This window comes from Podarcis raffonei, chromosome Z, assembly GCF_027172205.1.
Source record: "Podarcis raffonei isolate rPodRaf1 chromosome Z, rPodRaf1.pri, whole genome shotgun sequence".
In the NCBI taxonomy this organism is placed as follows: domain Eukaryota; kingdom Metazoa; phylum Chordata; class Lepidosauria; order Squamata; family Lacertidae; genus Podarcis; species Podarcis raffonei.
In genome coordinates, this window is record NC_070621.1 from 16734247 (window position 1) to 16748650 (window position 14404).

General features: G+C 47.1%; 1 protein-coding gene across 1 annotated transcript; it reads right to left on the reverse strand.

The window, feature by feature from the left end:
- Positions 1–5519: 5519 nt before the first annotated feature.
- Positions 5520–12224, reverse strand: ZDHHC12 (zinc finger DHHC-type palmitoyltransferase 12). Its single transcript, XM_053374203.1, has 5 exons — positions 12045–12224; positions 10549–10685; positions 9453–9539; positions 7372–7538; positions 5520–6383 (listed from the first exon to the last, which is right to left on the reverse strand). The coding sequence occupies exons 1-5, from the start codon at positions 12148–12150 to the stop codon at positions 6071–6073; spliced, it is 810 nt and encodes a 269-aa protein (XP_053230178.1). The 5' UTR covers positions 12151–12224; the 3' UTR covers positions 5520–6070.
- Positions 12225–14404: the final 2180 nt, after the last annotated feature.

The following is a 14404-nucleotide window of genomic DNA, read 5'->3' on the forward strand; positions in this document are numbered from 1 at the left end:
ATAAAATATCAAACATTAAAAACTTTCCTAAGAAGGGCTGCCTTCAGATGTCTTCTAAAAGTTAGATAGTTGTTTATTTCCTTGACATCTGATGGGAGGGCATTCCACAGGGCGGTCACCACTACCGAGAAGGCCCTCTGCCTGGTTTCCTGTAACTTGGCTTCTCGCAGTGAGGGAACCACCAGAAGGCCCTCAGCGCTGGACCTCAGTATCCGGGCAGAACGATGGGGGTGGAGACGCTCCTTCAGGTATACTGGGCCGAGGCTGTTTAGGGTTTAAAGGTCAGCCCCAACACTTTGAATTTTGCTCGGAAATGCACTGGGAGCCAATGTCATTAATTTAGCATAATGGAAGAACTTGACCCAGTGATATCAGTGCTTTGAAGTCTGACAGTCATGCACACCTCCAGCATCCCACAGTAGGGAATCCCACTTCCCAGGGGGTGCCGGAACCCACTTTGAAATAAATGGTTTAAAACATTTTACTGGCACTTTCATACTTTCTGGGGGGGGGGGTGCCAGGAGAGTGAAGAACAGGTGCAGGAGGAAACACAGGTAAGGCTGGTGAAGAGTCAAGGACTTCCACACCTCTTCTTCCTGCCCCACCTTTCCTGCTCCAGGGTCTCCTAGGAGCAAAAGAGAATTGAAGCGAAAAGAGCAGGAGGTTATGCACAGGCAGAGTTTTCACCTGCTTGCACGCAGCTCAATATGAGAGATTATAAACCAAGGTCAGGGTCAGGGCCTCTCTGTTTTGGCTATTGCCTCATTGGAAGCACAGCTAGGAGTAGCTAAGAGGTTTAGGACTGATGCACAGGCCCTTCCCTAACTGGCAAGCATACTTTTTACAATAAAGTAGTACCTTGGGTTACAGACGCTTCAGGTTACAGACTCCGCTAACCCAGAAATAGTACCTCGGGTTAAGAGTTAATTCCTTACTCTGGACATTCTGTGCCTGACAGCATCGTAAAGGGGGGGAGGATATCAGACAGACTATGCATAGTAAACATTACAAGGTAGTAGCCAGCAAAGTTCTACTCAGAGTAGAATTCATTGAGATGAATGAACCTAAGCTTATCATGTTTATTAATTGCAACGTGTCTGCTCTGAGTAGGATGAACACTGGGGAGACAACCCAGCGTGTTTTCAACTTGGCCCAGAACTAGGAATCTTTCTGGCTGTGATTCTGGCCATTCTGATGCTGACTTTTCTTGAATGAATTTACTTTATTACGGTCACAGACCAGCATAAGCAAAACATCTAAATAAATAGCATAACAGTATCTCTAAGCGGATAATTATTAAATTAATTGGGAACAAGAACCAACCGTAGATTAAAACATATACATAGAATACTTGATTAAGCATAGGAAATGGATGAATAAAAACCGATAAGGAAATTTTAAAGATCAGTTAAAAAAGAACAGCTGTATGGGGTGGGGCTTCAGAAGTGCAGATCTAACAATATGGGCCTTCTATTTAGGACTGATTTGTAGCATAGACCATCCTTTAACGAATATCAATCATGGCAGCGTAAAATTTGGTGACTAGATATGTGACTTCTGGGCTTTTGTTCTGTAGTTATAGGGAGATGTAGTGTTGTTCTGAACACCCAGGGAAGCATATATAGGATGGGTTGGATAAACCTAGCTCGAATGTCTATGTCAGGCATCCCCAACCTTCGGCCCTCCAGATGTTTTGGACTACAGTTCCCATCATCCCTGACCACTTGTCCTGTTAGCTAGGGATCATGGGAGTTGTAGGCCAAAACATCTGGAGAGCTGCAGATTGGGGGTGCCTGGTCTATGTAATACTGGCAATGAAAAAGGGCATGCTCCGTTATTTCCTTCTGCCCAGAGCCCCATGGGTACTTCATCTCCTCATATGGTATCTTCCTATAACGGGCTTCCTTAACTGCTGAAGGGAAGGCCTGACAACGGGTCAAGGTATAAGTCCTTCATTGTTTTGGTATTTCACGATTAGCTATGTATGGCATTTGGGAAGGCTGACTTTTCCTTTTATTTTATTTTTTAAGAAGAGCTGGTTCCTAGCCCTCATGGTTCTAGGGAGAAATTAGTGTTGCCATATTTCAAACAGTGAAAATCCAGACAGAAAAGTTGTTGAGCTCGGATTTCCCCGGACATCCAAACAATTTCCGCCCAGACACTGCTGCTGACTGCGATGTTCTGGATATGTCCAGTGGATGTTAGGGGTGAGGGGGGTTTCCCTGCACGTGTTTTTCCCTGTTTAGTGAAAGGTTCTTGTGCCTCCTGATGTTTTCTCCTCACATATGCTCAGCAGCATGAATTGCAAGAAGTGCATATTTCAAAGTGGCTAACTTCACAGGCAGCCCCTTCCTGGTGCCCATGCCTACCCAACACTGATGCCTGTGCCTTCTCCTCACCCCTTCTATCTTCACAACAGCCCTGTGAGGCAGTTTAGACTGAGAAGCAGTGACTGGCCCAAGATCCACACCCGGTAAACTTCATGGCTGAGTGGGGGATTGGAACGCTGGTCTCCCAGGCCCTAAAAGGTAAAGGGTAAAGGGACCCATGACCATTAGATCCAGTCGTGGCCGACTCTGGGGTTGCGGCGCTCATCTCACTTTATTGGCTGAGGGAGCCGGCATACAGCTTCCGGGTCATGTGGCCAGGATGACTAAGCCGCTTCTGGCAAACTAGAGCAGCGCACGGAAACGCCGTTTACCTTCCCGCCAGAGCGGTACCTATTTATCTATTTGCACTTGGACATGTTTTCAAACTGCTAGGTTGGCAGGAGCAGGGACTGAGCAACGGGAGCTCACCCCGGTGTGGGGATTCGAACCACCGACCTTCCGATCAGCAAGTCCTAGGCTCTGTGGTTTAACCCACAGCACCACCCGCATCTCCTCCCAGGCCTTAGACCTCGTTTAACCCCCTACAACAATCCTGTGAGGTAGGTCAGGCTGAGAGGCAGTGACTGGCCCCCAAGGTCACCCAGTGAGCTTTGTGACTGAATGGGGAGTTGAACCCTGATCTCTCGCAGTCATAATCTGACACTAGAACTGTTACACCACACTGTCTCTCTGAATGTGAATGAAGGTGGTTTAGACATACAGTCATACCTTGAGTTGAATGTGCTTCAGGTTGAGCGCTTTCAGGTTGCGCTCCGCGGCAACCCGGAAATAACGGAGTGCATTACCGGTACTTCCGGGTTTCGCCACTAGCACATGCGCAGACATTCAAAATGACATCACGCGGCGAAACGCGACCTGCGCACACGCCATTGTGTCTTACGTTCCGTTCAGGATGCGAACAGGGCTCTGGAATGGATCCCGTTCGCATCCCGAGGTACCACTGTATTTCATATCCATACAGGGCATTTGTAGGAGCTAAAGCAGAGCAAAGGAGCTTGGGAATTCTCCAGAACATACAGCTATTGCCCAAACCACTATACAACACTGCTTGTCTATGAAAAAAACACCTTTCTGTAGGCTCTACTCAGCCTGTGTGGTTCTAGGATTCTGAGATAGGTTAGTCTGAGGGTGAATGAGTCACTGGCCCAGGACTGCTGAAACAGTACTGCTGGATTTAGTTGTAGCTTTCCTGGGAAATCCAGTATTTATTTTCCCCCATGTTGGCGGGGGCTGACAACTAGAGGTGTTGTGCAAAGCGCCTGGAATGCACCAGATTGGCAAAGGTTCATGTGTTTAAGTCTGTGTGGAGTGGATGTGACCAAAATATATAATTATGGCCCACACTGAACACATTAAATAGGCCACATAAATGCTAAGATGATGGCTATGTTGGCAGTTCTTATTCTTTATTCCCGCTAATAGAAAACCCAGCTGGTGAGTGTTGATATGACTGCAACCAAGATAGGAGAAACAAAGCATCCCCCAAAGCATACTGGGAACTGTAGTTTGCAAGCGGTGTTCAGAGCTGTAATTTCCCACATGGATTAACAATGAATCCCTCTTCCCAGGGAACGGTAGGCCTGCGTAGGGAATAGGGGTCTCCTAACTATTTTCAGCTCCAAGAATAAATTGCAGAAACTCCCAGGATGTTTTTGGGGTAGGCACAACTGTTTAAAGTTGTATGATACTGCCTGAAATGTATACAGTGGTACCTCTGGTTATGAACTTAATTCGTTCCGGAGGTCCATTCTTAACCTGAAACCGTTCTTAACCTGAGGTACCACTGCCGTGCGATTTCTGTTCTCATCCTGAAGTAAAGTTCTTAACCCGAGGTACTACTTCTGGGTTAGTGGAATCTGTAACCCAAGGTGTTTGTAACCCGAGGTACCACTGTAGTGCGGTTGGGGCCTTAATCCTCTCCATTGAGTTCCCTGGGTCTACCCTGAGTAAGAGTAGCTTTGGCTACCAGCCTATGTTTTTTCTCGAGAGATCAATTGGGATGCCCTCTTTGCCAGGACTGTGAAAACACCCTTTGCGCCCACATTGGGTGGGGCTATTGATTTTGGCCACTTTGTCAAGGGCCTAACTCCTCTGGATCATCTCCACCCTCTTACCTCAGAGGGGCAGAGGTTCAAAGATTTAACTTTGTCTCCAGGCACCTGCTAGAGCTCAGATTCATTCTCACTGGGTCAGAATAATTTTGTTCCTTTTAAGGAATGTTGTGATGATGATGTAACTTTTGAATGTGGAACCAGAGTATGGAGCTTCTTTCTGGAATTTAAATCTGTTATTTATTCATAACCATGAGGACTGGAATCTTTTTTCTTTCTTTTTTAAGCAGAGGTTGGCTGGTCATATGTCATGTATGATCTAGTTGAGATTCCTGCATTGCAGAGGGTTGGATGAGATGACCCTCGAGGTCCCTTTCAATGCTACAGTTATATGATTCTATGTTCCATGGCAGAGCATCTTCCAGTAGGACTGGGAATGTCCCCTGCCTGAAACCCTGGAGAGCTGCTGCCAGTCAGTGTAGACAATACTGAGCGGGGGACGAATGGTCTGGACTCAATAATTAGGCAGCTTTCTTTTTTCCTTGAGAAAAGTTGAGAAAAATTCAATCCACCATGACATGCACTAGATTCAGGCCCAAAAAGGGCCAACATCAAATAGAAAGCCACAGTTTAAGAACTCTCGAATTAATCTTCAAGTGAGAGATAAATTTAGGCTTGTTCTTTTAAAAAACCTGTCTGGAAACTGAGGTAGAAATATTAGGAAGAAAGTTTTTTGGGGAAAGTTGCATTGGAAGTGGGGAGACCAGAAGCAAGAACCAAGGTTTAAGCTTTTAATAATGTTAAATTTTATTGTATTACAGAAACAGAATGTAAAAATGGAGCATGTAAAAATTGTCCCCCCCTATTGAAGAAGCAGAAACAGGTTTAAACTCTTCTCCTGAGGAGAGGCTCCCAAGAGGACCTCAAGAATTATTAAACAAAGCTTTAGTCCCTGAGACCTACTTCTTGAAGGCACGCCATGAAATGCTGGAGGAACACTGGGAACATAGCTCTTTGTTATATAAAAGAGTGAGCCCAGCCTTGACAGAAGGCACACTGTTATTATATTTCACACACCCTGCCCCACCCCCAAACTAAACTCCAAGTACCACCCCAACAAGACTTTAGGTCTTCAATATATGGCCTCCTCCTCTTGGTCCATCTGTGGTGGCTGGGGCCCATTGGGGCAGAAGGCAGGGAAGCCATGATAAGTGCAACCAAAGCCAAGGACAGGCAGGGCCACTCCTTGCTGGGGTTTAACGAAGGCACGTGGGGGGCAGACTGAGGCTGGTTGGGCAGCAGCCCACTCTCCCAAATGGACCAGGCTTCCTAGCTCCCTTGCCCATCTCTCTCCCCAAAAAGCAGTTTGAGCAGCAAGGTCTGAAAGCAGGGTCTGTGGGGTTCACTTTCTCAAAGGACACACCTCAGAACAACTCACTCCGTCTTGGCTTATGGGAAAAGGCCGTTTTTTTACATATTTTGCTGAAATATGTAGGAAAGCTACTGGCAAAAGTGAGCCTCTCCCCTCAGTTCCATAGCTGCTGGGAGAAAACACAAACATCTGCTTCCACCCAGCTAACAGCTTTCTCTCTCTTAGTCCTGGGTTGGGTGCTGTCACCCAGCCCACGATCACACGGTGTGGCCTCCCACTTCGGCGTACAGGGTTTCCCAGGCGATGAGGCGGCAGGCGCAGAAGAACTGCCAGAGGTTGAGGAAGATTCCTCGGTCGAAGGGGTTTTCCACTTCACAATCTCTCAGGTAGGAGATGCGGTGACGGGACATGAACTCCCAGGTGGTGGTGTTGTGGGAGGCAAGGTAGAGGTGGCAGCCCAGGAGCAGAGTCATCACCACAGTGAAAACGGCAACCACGAGGAAGGAGAGGAGGAGGAGCAGGTTATACTGAAACCACGCCCATGAGGGATGCTCAAAATCAAGCCCAGACCTTTTTTTTTTTTTTTTAGTGGTGGAGGGGGAAAAAAAATAACAACATCAGAGTTATTACAAGATTCACAAAATTATAAAACCAAAGCTTTCGCGGGTAATATTGTCTTAACTTTCGAACAACCTTTAGAAAGTGTCTCAGAGTTATTAAAGGAAATAACCGGTTTTCGAAAATTGGCAGGTTTAAAATAAATAAAGACAAAACCAAAATGTTAGTTAAGAACATGGATAATCAAGCCAAAAAGAAATTAGGGGAAATGACCAGCTGGAAAATTGAGGGGGAAAGAGAAGTACTTAAGAGTGTGGCTATTGGTAACCAATCATAACATCTATAAAGATAATTATGTGAGGACTTGGAAGGAAATTTAAAAGGACTTAGATATATGGTGGCAAAATGCAAGTATCATTAATGAGGAGAATCTTGGCGATAAAAATGAATATTCTCCCAAAAATGTTATTTCTATTCCAACCGATCCCAATACACCTCTGACATTCAAGACAATCAAGGGAGAATTCTCAGTCCTATGAGTGGGTGGAGCAGGGCAGCAAGGGGGTGTGGCTTGAGGAAAGGGGTGTGGCCTGGGTCAGTTAATGTTGTGTGTGGTTCCCATGAATGGATGGATGAATGAATGAATGACTACTCTTTCATCCCTGGTTACGAGAAAGGAAATTACGACTAAACATCAGGAAGAGTTTTCTGATGGTAAGAGCTGTTTGACAGTGGAAAGGACTCCCTCTGGAGATGGTGGACTCTCCCTCATTGGAGCTTTTTATGCATAGGTTGGATGGCCATCTGACAGCGATGCTTTAGTTGAGATTCCTGCACTGCAGGGGGGTGGACTAGATGACCCTCAGGATCCTTTCCAACTTTACGGCTCTATGATTTTATGATTGGGGAAGGGGGCTGAACACCTTCCTTTAAACACACGCACACACCCTCAATAAAAAAAAACAATGTCTGGGGGTCTCCCGCCATAAGCTTTGCTTACCAGGCCACTGGCAGGGCCCACAGGAGAACCACAAGCTGAACAGCCAAATAGGCGACGAAGAATGGGTGATTCCTCTCCCCAACGCAGTTGTAAATCCAGGGGCAGTGGTGGTCATAGCGCCGGACGCAGTGCCGGCATGCCTGGCAGTGCCTGGCCCTCATTGGCTGCTGTGATATAGAAAAGAACAGGATGTGTTTTTGTGCTTCCTTACATTTTCATCTGCAGGTGGGTCTGGGAAAGAGACACCCCACACCCACCCCACCTGAAACCCAGGAGGCAGCTGCTGCTGGCCAGTGTTGACAATACTGAGCTAGATGGGTCCAAGGGTCTAACTCTTGGTTGCTTCCTAGGTCCCTTTTTAATGCACCCCATTCATCTGAACAATGAGGACTAGGATCTTACTTTATATTTAGGGGAGCGGGGTCATGGCTCAGTGCTGGACCATATGCTTTGCATGTAGAAGATCACCATAGGTTCAGTCCCCAATGGCATCTCCAGGTAACGCTAAGGAAGTCCCCTGCCTGAAACTGTGGAGAACCATGGACAGTGAACAGAAGACTGAGCTATGGTCAGTCTTCAAGAGAAGGCAGCTCTCTATATCCCTATGTAAGCCACCCTTTATTTCAGAACCATTGGGATTGGGATATTGGTTCATATTTAGGGAAAGAGACACAGCTCAGTGGCAGAGCATGCAGAAGGTCCCAGGTTCAATCCCCAGCGTTATACATAGGGCTGCCTCTGAAGATGGTTCACAAACTTCAGCTGGTGCAATAAGATGGTGTGAGCATATTACACCAATCATGGCTCAACTGCACTGGCTGCTAATTAGTTTCCCAGCCCAATTCAATGTGCTGGTTTTGACTTAAATGTCTCAGGGCCACAATATGTCAAGGACCGCCTCTCTCCATACCCAGACCCTGACATCATCCTCTGAGGTCCTTCTTCGTGTGCCTCCTCCACGAGAGGTCCAGAGGATGGCAACACAAGAACAGGCCTTTTTCAGTGGAGGTTCCTTGCTTGCAGAATGCTCTCCCCAGGGAAGTGTGTCTGGTGCCTTCATTACATATTCTTGGACACCAGGTGAATATGTTTCTCATTAACCAGGCCTTTGGCTGATTAACATCTAATATCTGTTTTGAATGTGTTGAGGGGGTATTGGTTTGTGGGGGGGGGTTGTTCATGTTTTTATCATGTATTTTGTGTTTTTATATTGCATTTCTATGTTCTGAACTACCCTGATATATTTAATTTAAATAAATCATCATCTACAGGTAGGGGCTTGGGAAAGACCACTTGGCTTGAAAGCTTGAAGAGCTGCTGGTGGGGTGTCAACAGTACTGAGCTTAGCTGGGCTGAGGGTCTGGCATAGGATCAGGAACTTTCCTCCAAATAAGGCCTTAGCAGACTGAGATGGATGCAATATGCAATTATTAATGGCGGGAGGTCTTCAGAGGTTCCTTTCAGCAGCAGCTGGGGCCACCTTAAAAGAGAGATCTGGGACTGACTGGAACAGGGATACACCCATTTATTTAGCTGTTGAAGACGTCTAACCCAAGGGAATTATGACTGCACATTATTTCACTAAAAGGCACCAGCTGGTCAAAAATTAAGATTAAAAGAAGAAGATTATTTACTGTTAATACTGGACTAAATAGAACTCAAAATAAAAGTAACAATATTAATCTACTGCTCTGGACATTAAAACTTTTTTATTTTGATGTTGATGGTTGTAAAGATCTGAATATATAATTGCAAAAATCTAACTGTGAGAAATGTGGGAGAGCGGGAGGGAGTAGGCAGGAAGTACTGTGTTTTTTCTATTGAGCTCAGTGGAGTGTCCTTGACATAGTCCTGATAAGGGTAAAAATAACACTCCTGGCTGTGAGAAAGGATCTTTCATTATGGAATAAAATTCTACAGAGGAAGCCAGGAAACAGGGAGAGAATCAGCCCTCTCTGTTTAAATCAGAAATGGCAGAAGGAAATTTTTTAATTTCAAAACAAACCAGCCAGGCCACAATGGAAGAGTTTGTATGATTGGCTTTTAGATTTGAAAAAGACTATTTTTCAAGGAATATCTACCTTCAGCAAGCAGTAGCCACAGCGCCGGAGCCAGAGGTTTAGAGCTTCCTGGGAGTTCATTGATTCCTTCTCATCGCTTACAGGTTCCTACCAGAAACAAAAAAATAAAAAAGAGTCCAGATGAAGGAAAAGGGAAAGAAGAATATAAGCATTTGGGGATTGGAATGGAGGAGTGTCTAAAGCAGCGGTTCTCAACCTCTGGGTCCCCAGATGTTGTTGGACCACAACTCCCATCACCCCTGAGCTCTGGCCTTGATAGCTAGGGGTGATGGGAGTTGTAGTTCAACAACATCTGGGGACCCACAGGTTGAGAAAGGCTGGTCTAAAGCATTTAATGTGACACACACTCCATATTTAAAGCCCATGGCTTCCCCCAAAGGATTCTGGTTTGCCCCACAGAAAGTTATGATTCCTAGCACCTTTAACAAATGACTGTAACCAGGATTCTTGAGGAGAAGACATGTGCTTTAAATGTATCCAATGGCATTTCTTGCTAGGGTTGGGAGAGGACCCCCCTGCCCAAAACCCTGGAGAGCCATTGCTGCCAATCAGTGTACACAATGATGAGCTAGGTGACTCTGTTTATGGCATCTTCCTACATTAATTCCATTAAAAATTATTTAATTCCACTCTTTATTCTGGACAATGAGGGCTAGAATCTTACTTCATTCTTAGGGCACAGGGTTGTAGCTCCATTGTAGACCTCAAGCTTTGCCCACAGAAGGTTCTAGGTTCCATCCCCAACAGCTCTCTAGGCTGTGCTGAGGGCGGGAGTGGGGGAGAACTCTGCCTGAAACCCTGCAGAGAGCTGCTGCCAGTCAGTATAGTGGTACCTCAGGTTACAGACGCTTCAGGTTACAGACTCTGCTAAGCCGGAAGTAGTACCTCTGGTTTAGAACTTTACCTCAGGATGAGAACAGAAATCACGCGGCAGCAGCAGGAGGCCCCATTAGTTAAAGTGGTACCTCAGGTTAAGAACAGTTTCAGGTTAAGAACGGACCTCCAGAACGAATTAAGTTCTTAACCCGAGGTACCACTGTACTGAGACAGATGGGCTAATGGAGTGACTCAGTAGAACACCATTCCCATGACATACCTTCTCCTCTTCATCATGCTCAACGTATCCTGGGTCCATGAGAGAGACAACAAAGTACAGCGACATGGAGCAGAGAACCAGTGCGAGGAACAAGAGGGGCTGGAGGAGGTCTCCCTGCTCTTCTTGCCTTTGCAGGTCTGAAAAAGAAGGGAAATTATCACGGGGAAAATGTACTGTACATGATTCTGTTTTGGGGGCTCTGACCATAAACAACCCAGCACCTCCTGGGAATGAGCTCCCAGAGATGCAAGGCATCCACTCCTATTGGAAGTGTCCCAGTTGGCCAGCCCTGCACCTCCTGGACCACTGATCAGCCTCCACTATCCAAGGTAAGGCAGGTAGCAGCTGCAGAAAGAGAGACAAACAGAGCCTTGCTGTGGGAGCTCCCCACCTCCAACATGATTGTCCTTTGAGTGCCAGGCAAATACTTATTTTATTGGGGGGACAGGACATTCCCATGTTTTCATCATTGCTGTAAAATCTATCCATCTGTGCATTTCATATCCCCCTTTTTCGTCTTTTGGTAAAGGAAACAAATAGAGGAGGAAGAGGAAAACCTGTATTACCTCTGACCACGTGCAAAGTGCTCCCCCCTTAACCCCACTGCCCTCAATCACAACCCAACCCACAGACTATCTAGCAACTCCAGCTCTCTGCATTAGGTCCCCTCATGTATATTTATTCCAGAATAAAGAAAACCAACTGCAGGCTGGGCATGCAAGGAGAAAATGAAATTGTACCCTCTTTTAGGTTCTTATGTCTTTAAATTATATTTATAGCCCCCTCTATTCCTTCCTCTTGGGAATGTAGGGTGGGGGCAGATGGTTCCCACCCCCACCCCTTTACGCTCCCAATAACTCTGTGGAGTAGGTTGGGTTGAGAAGGGTCTAGACGAGGGTGGCCCAAATGTTCATAAGAAGTGGGCCACAAAAGTGCTTCGACACAGAACCCACAAGCCCCACACTGCCTTGTTGCGTGCTGGGGGGCAGGCAGGACAAAATTTGACGCTCCTGCCCAGCTCTATCACTGTGGGGAAGCTCGGGGGGGGGGAGGGTTATAAAATTTTGCAGAGAGCTGCCAAAAAAGTCCTTGAGGGTTGGACCACCCTGGGCTAGACTAAGGCCACTCAGCATGCTACACATAAAGGTGCCTTCATACAGAGTCAGACCCACTGGTCCATCTAGCTTAGTATTGTCTGCACTGACAGGCAGCAGCTGCTCTCCAGGTTTCAGGCAAAGGAGATTCCCAGCTCTGGAGATGCTCCACCACTGAACTTACAAACCTTCCGCAATTACCCATGGTTTTATTTTATTTAAAAAATAATAAAATAATTAAGGTTTATAGAGAAAAATACACAATATCTTCCCCCGTTTTGAAACCAAACCAAGATTTTTTGGGGTGCCAGAATGCTTCCTCTGTAGCCTGAGTGCAGATCTGAACCCTAGGGGTCCTGATCCTACCGCCCCACTTTTGGGGAGAGGGAGAGACTGCCTCACCTGTAGGGTAGAGGAAGAGCCCCAGCAGGACACCGCAGGTGAGCCCCACGTACACTGCCCGGACCATGAAACCCCCGCTGCCCCGCGCCCCTCTCCACGCCATCATCGCTGCCTGCCGGGAGCAACGGAGCTCCGCAACCAAGCCGGCCACAAAGTTGCGGAAAGAGGCGGAAAGAGACTGCGAGAAGCGGGCGGGGCGTGTGTCATGGAAGAAGCGTGGCGATTGGCTAGCGTCAGAGGCGGAATGTAGCGAGTTGGATCTGAAGTCTGGAAGGGAGGGGCGGGGCGGACTTCGATGAGGCAGGGAAGGGCTGCCGAGGAGCTTTGTGGCATCTTATCAGTCGTTTTTGATTAATGATTTAAATAACAGTAGCAATGAAGTATTCTGATTATCGTTAGAACCATAGAACTGTAGAGTTGGAGGGGACCCCAGGGATCATCTAGTCCAACCCCCTGCGATGCAGAAATTAAAATAATAATAATATATCATGGACAGGAGCCCCTTCATCAAATGCAGACGTCATCATTAATATATGACAGGTGCATCCAAACAGCCCTGCTGGACACCTGCTTGCTCCCCAGCCCTCCATCTCTTTCAGGCCACACTAAGGCTGCCAGACTTCCAGGGTTGGCCTGCAGTCTCCATCTTTGCCTGGTGACGGGGGCAGTCTTGAATCTCCAGGAGAGCCAGAGCACCTTTCAGGTTTTTTTGTTTTGTGTTTTTTTGTACCGTGTCCAGCGTGCAATCAGAGGCAAACCTAGGCTCCCCTCCTCTGCACTCTTGGCAAGGAGCTGTTTCTGAATCTGGGAGACACCATGGACCAGAAACTCAGAAAGTTTGCTTTTCCCTGCCTTTTATGCTCTGCCAGTGACTTCCTCCATGGCCATGAAGTCTGGTCTGCTCCCCCTCCCCTCTTCCGGCTTTAAGTTGCCCCAAGTGACACCTGACTTTCAGGGTAGAAATGACTCTCCACTCCTGCATTAGGAGACTTGATCCTCAGAGTTTCAGTCACGGAGGAGGGGACCCAATGGTGAACTCAACACGTTTTTGTTTAATGGTAGCCACTGGTGCACTGAGTGAAGAAGTATCTTCTGTTGTCTGCTTTGAACCTTCCAGCATTCAGGCTCTGAATTGGTTTCATGATGAGTTCATCATTTTTATTGTGAGCTTGGCGCAACCCACTTGCTACAGTTTTGTGGTATGGACACTGGATAAGAGTGGTCATAGGCATAGCCAAAGGGGAGCAGGGGGGCAGCTGACCCCCCCAGTCAATACAAATCTAAGCTTCTGTCCCCCCTAACAATATCCTTCCTCCCCAACAAAAATCCTGGCTATGCCCATGAGAGTGGTGGAGGCAATTCCAGTTCACTTATGAGCACACCTGCTTGATCTGCACGTTCCCATTTAATTTTTTCGTATACAGATACCTTAAGTAAAATGCAGTGAGGGAAAAGGCCTTTGTGAAACAGCACTAGGAAGGACCCCGTCTCGTTTGCATCCATTCATCCTGCATAGGTATTGTGTGTTGAGGCAGTGAACATAAGAACCTGATGGATCAGGCCAATGGCCAGTCTAGCCCAGCATCCTCTTCTTGCCATAGCCAACCAGATGCCTGTGGGAATCCTGCAGGCAGCACCCAAGATCAAAGGCATCCACCTCTCCTGTGGCTTCCAGCAGCTGGTCTCCAGGAACATTGCTGCCTCTAACCGTGGAGGGAGAACACAACCATCATGGCTGCTACCACTGATAGCCCTCTCTTCCATGGAGTTGTCTAATCCTCTCTTCAATCTATCCAAATTGGTCACCACTGTCTCCTGTGAGAAGGAGTCCCACAGTTTAACTATGTGCTGCATGAATCAGTTCTTCCTTTGATCTGTCCTGAATGTTCTAAAGTTCAGCTTCAGTGGATGCCCACAACCTGCAGTGTTAGGAGAAAGGAAGAGAAACTCTTCTCTTTCCATCTTTCTTCAGAGGGAAGTCCCAGAGGTGAGAGTGCTGAGTTCATGTGGTCTGGAGATTGCTTGTTCCTGGCTGCTGCGACTCTGGATGGAAGTGTAGCAACCAGCTCAACAGGGCCAGGTGACACAGAGCGACCAAGAAGGTTCCATCTGGCTCTGTATGAATCTGTTGCTGAATCTGGCCAAAGTCCTCCACATGAGCAGCTGGGCCCTGAGCAAGGAGAGGAGAACCCCAGGCATGGGCTGTGTGTATATGCATGCACCAAATGCAGTTGTCCAAACCTCTATCTAACTCCCAGGCCTCTCTGCAGGTCACGCCTCTCAGTGGCCCTGTTGCACTTCCTTCTTGAGGCCTCTTGCTTGCTGAGATGGAGGGGTGGTTGTGGGTTTCCCAGAGGCAT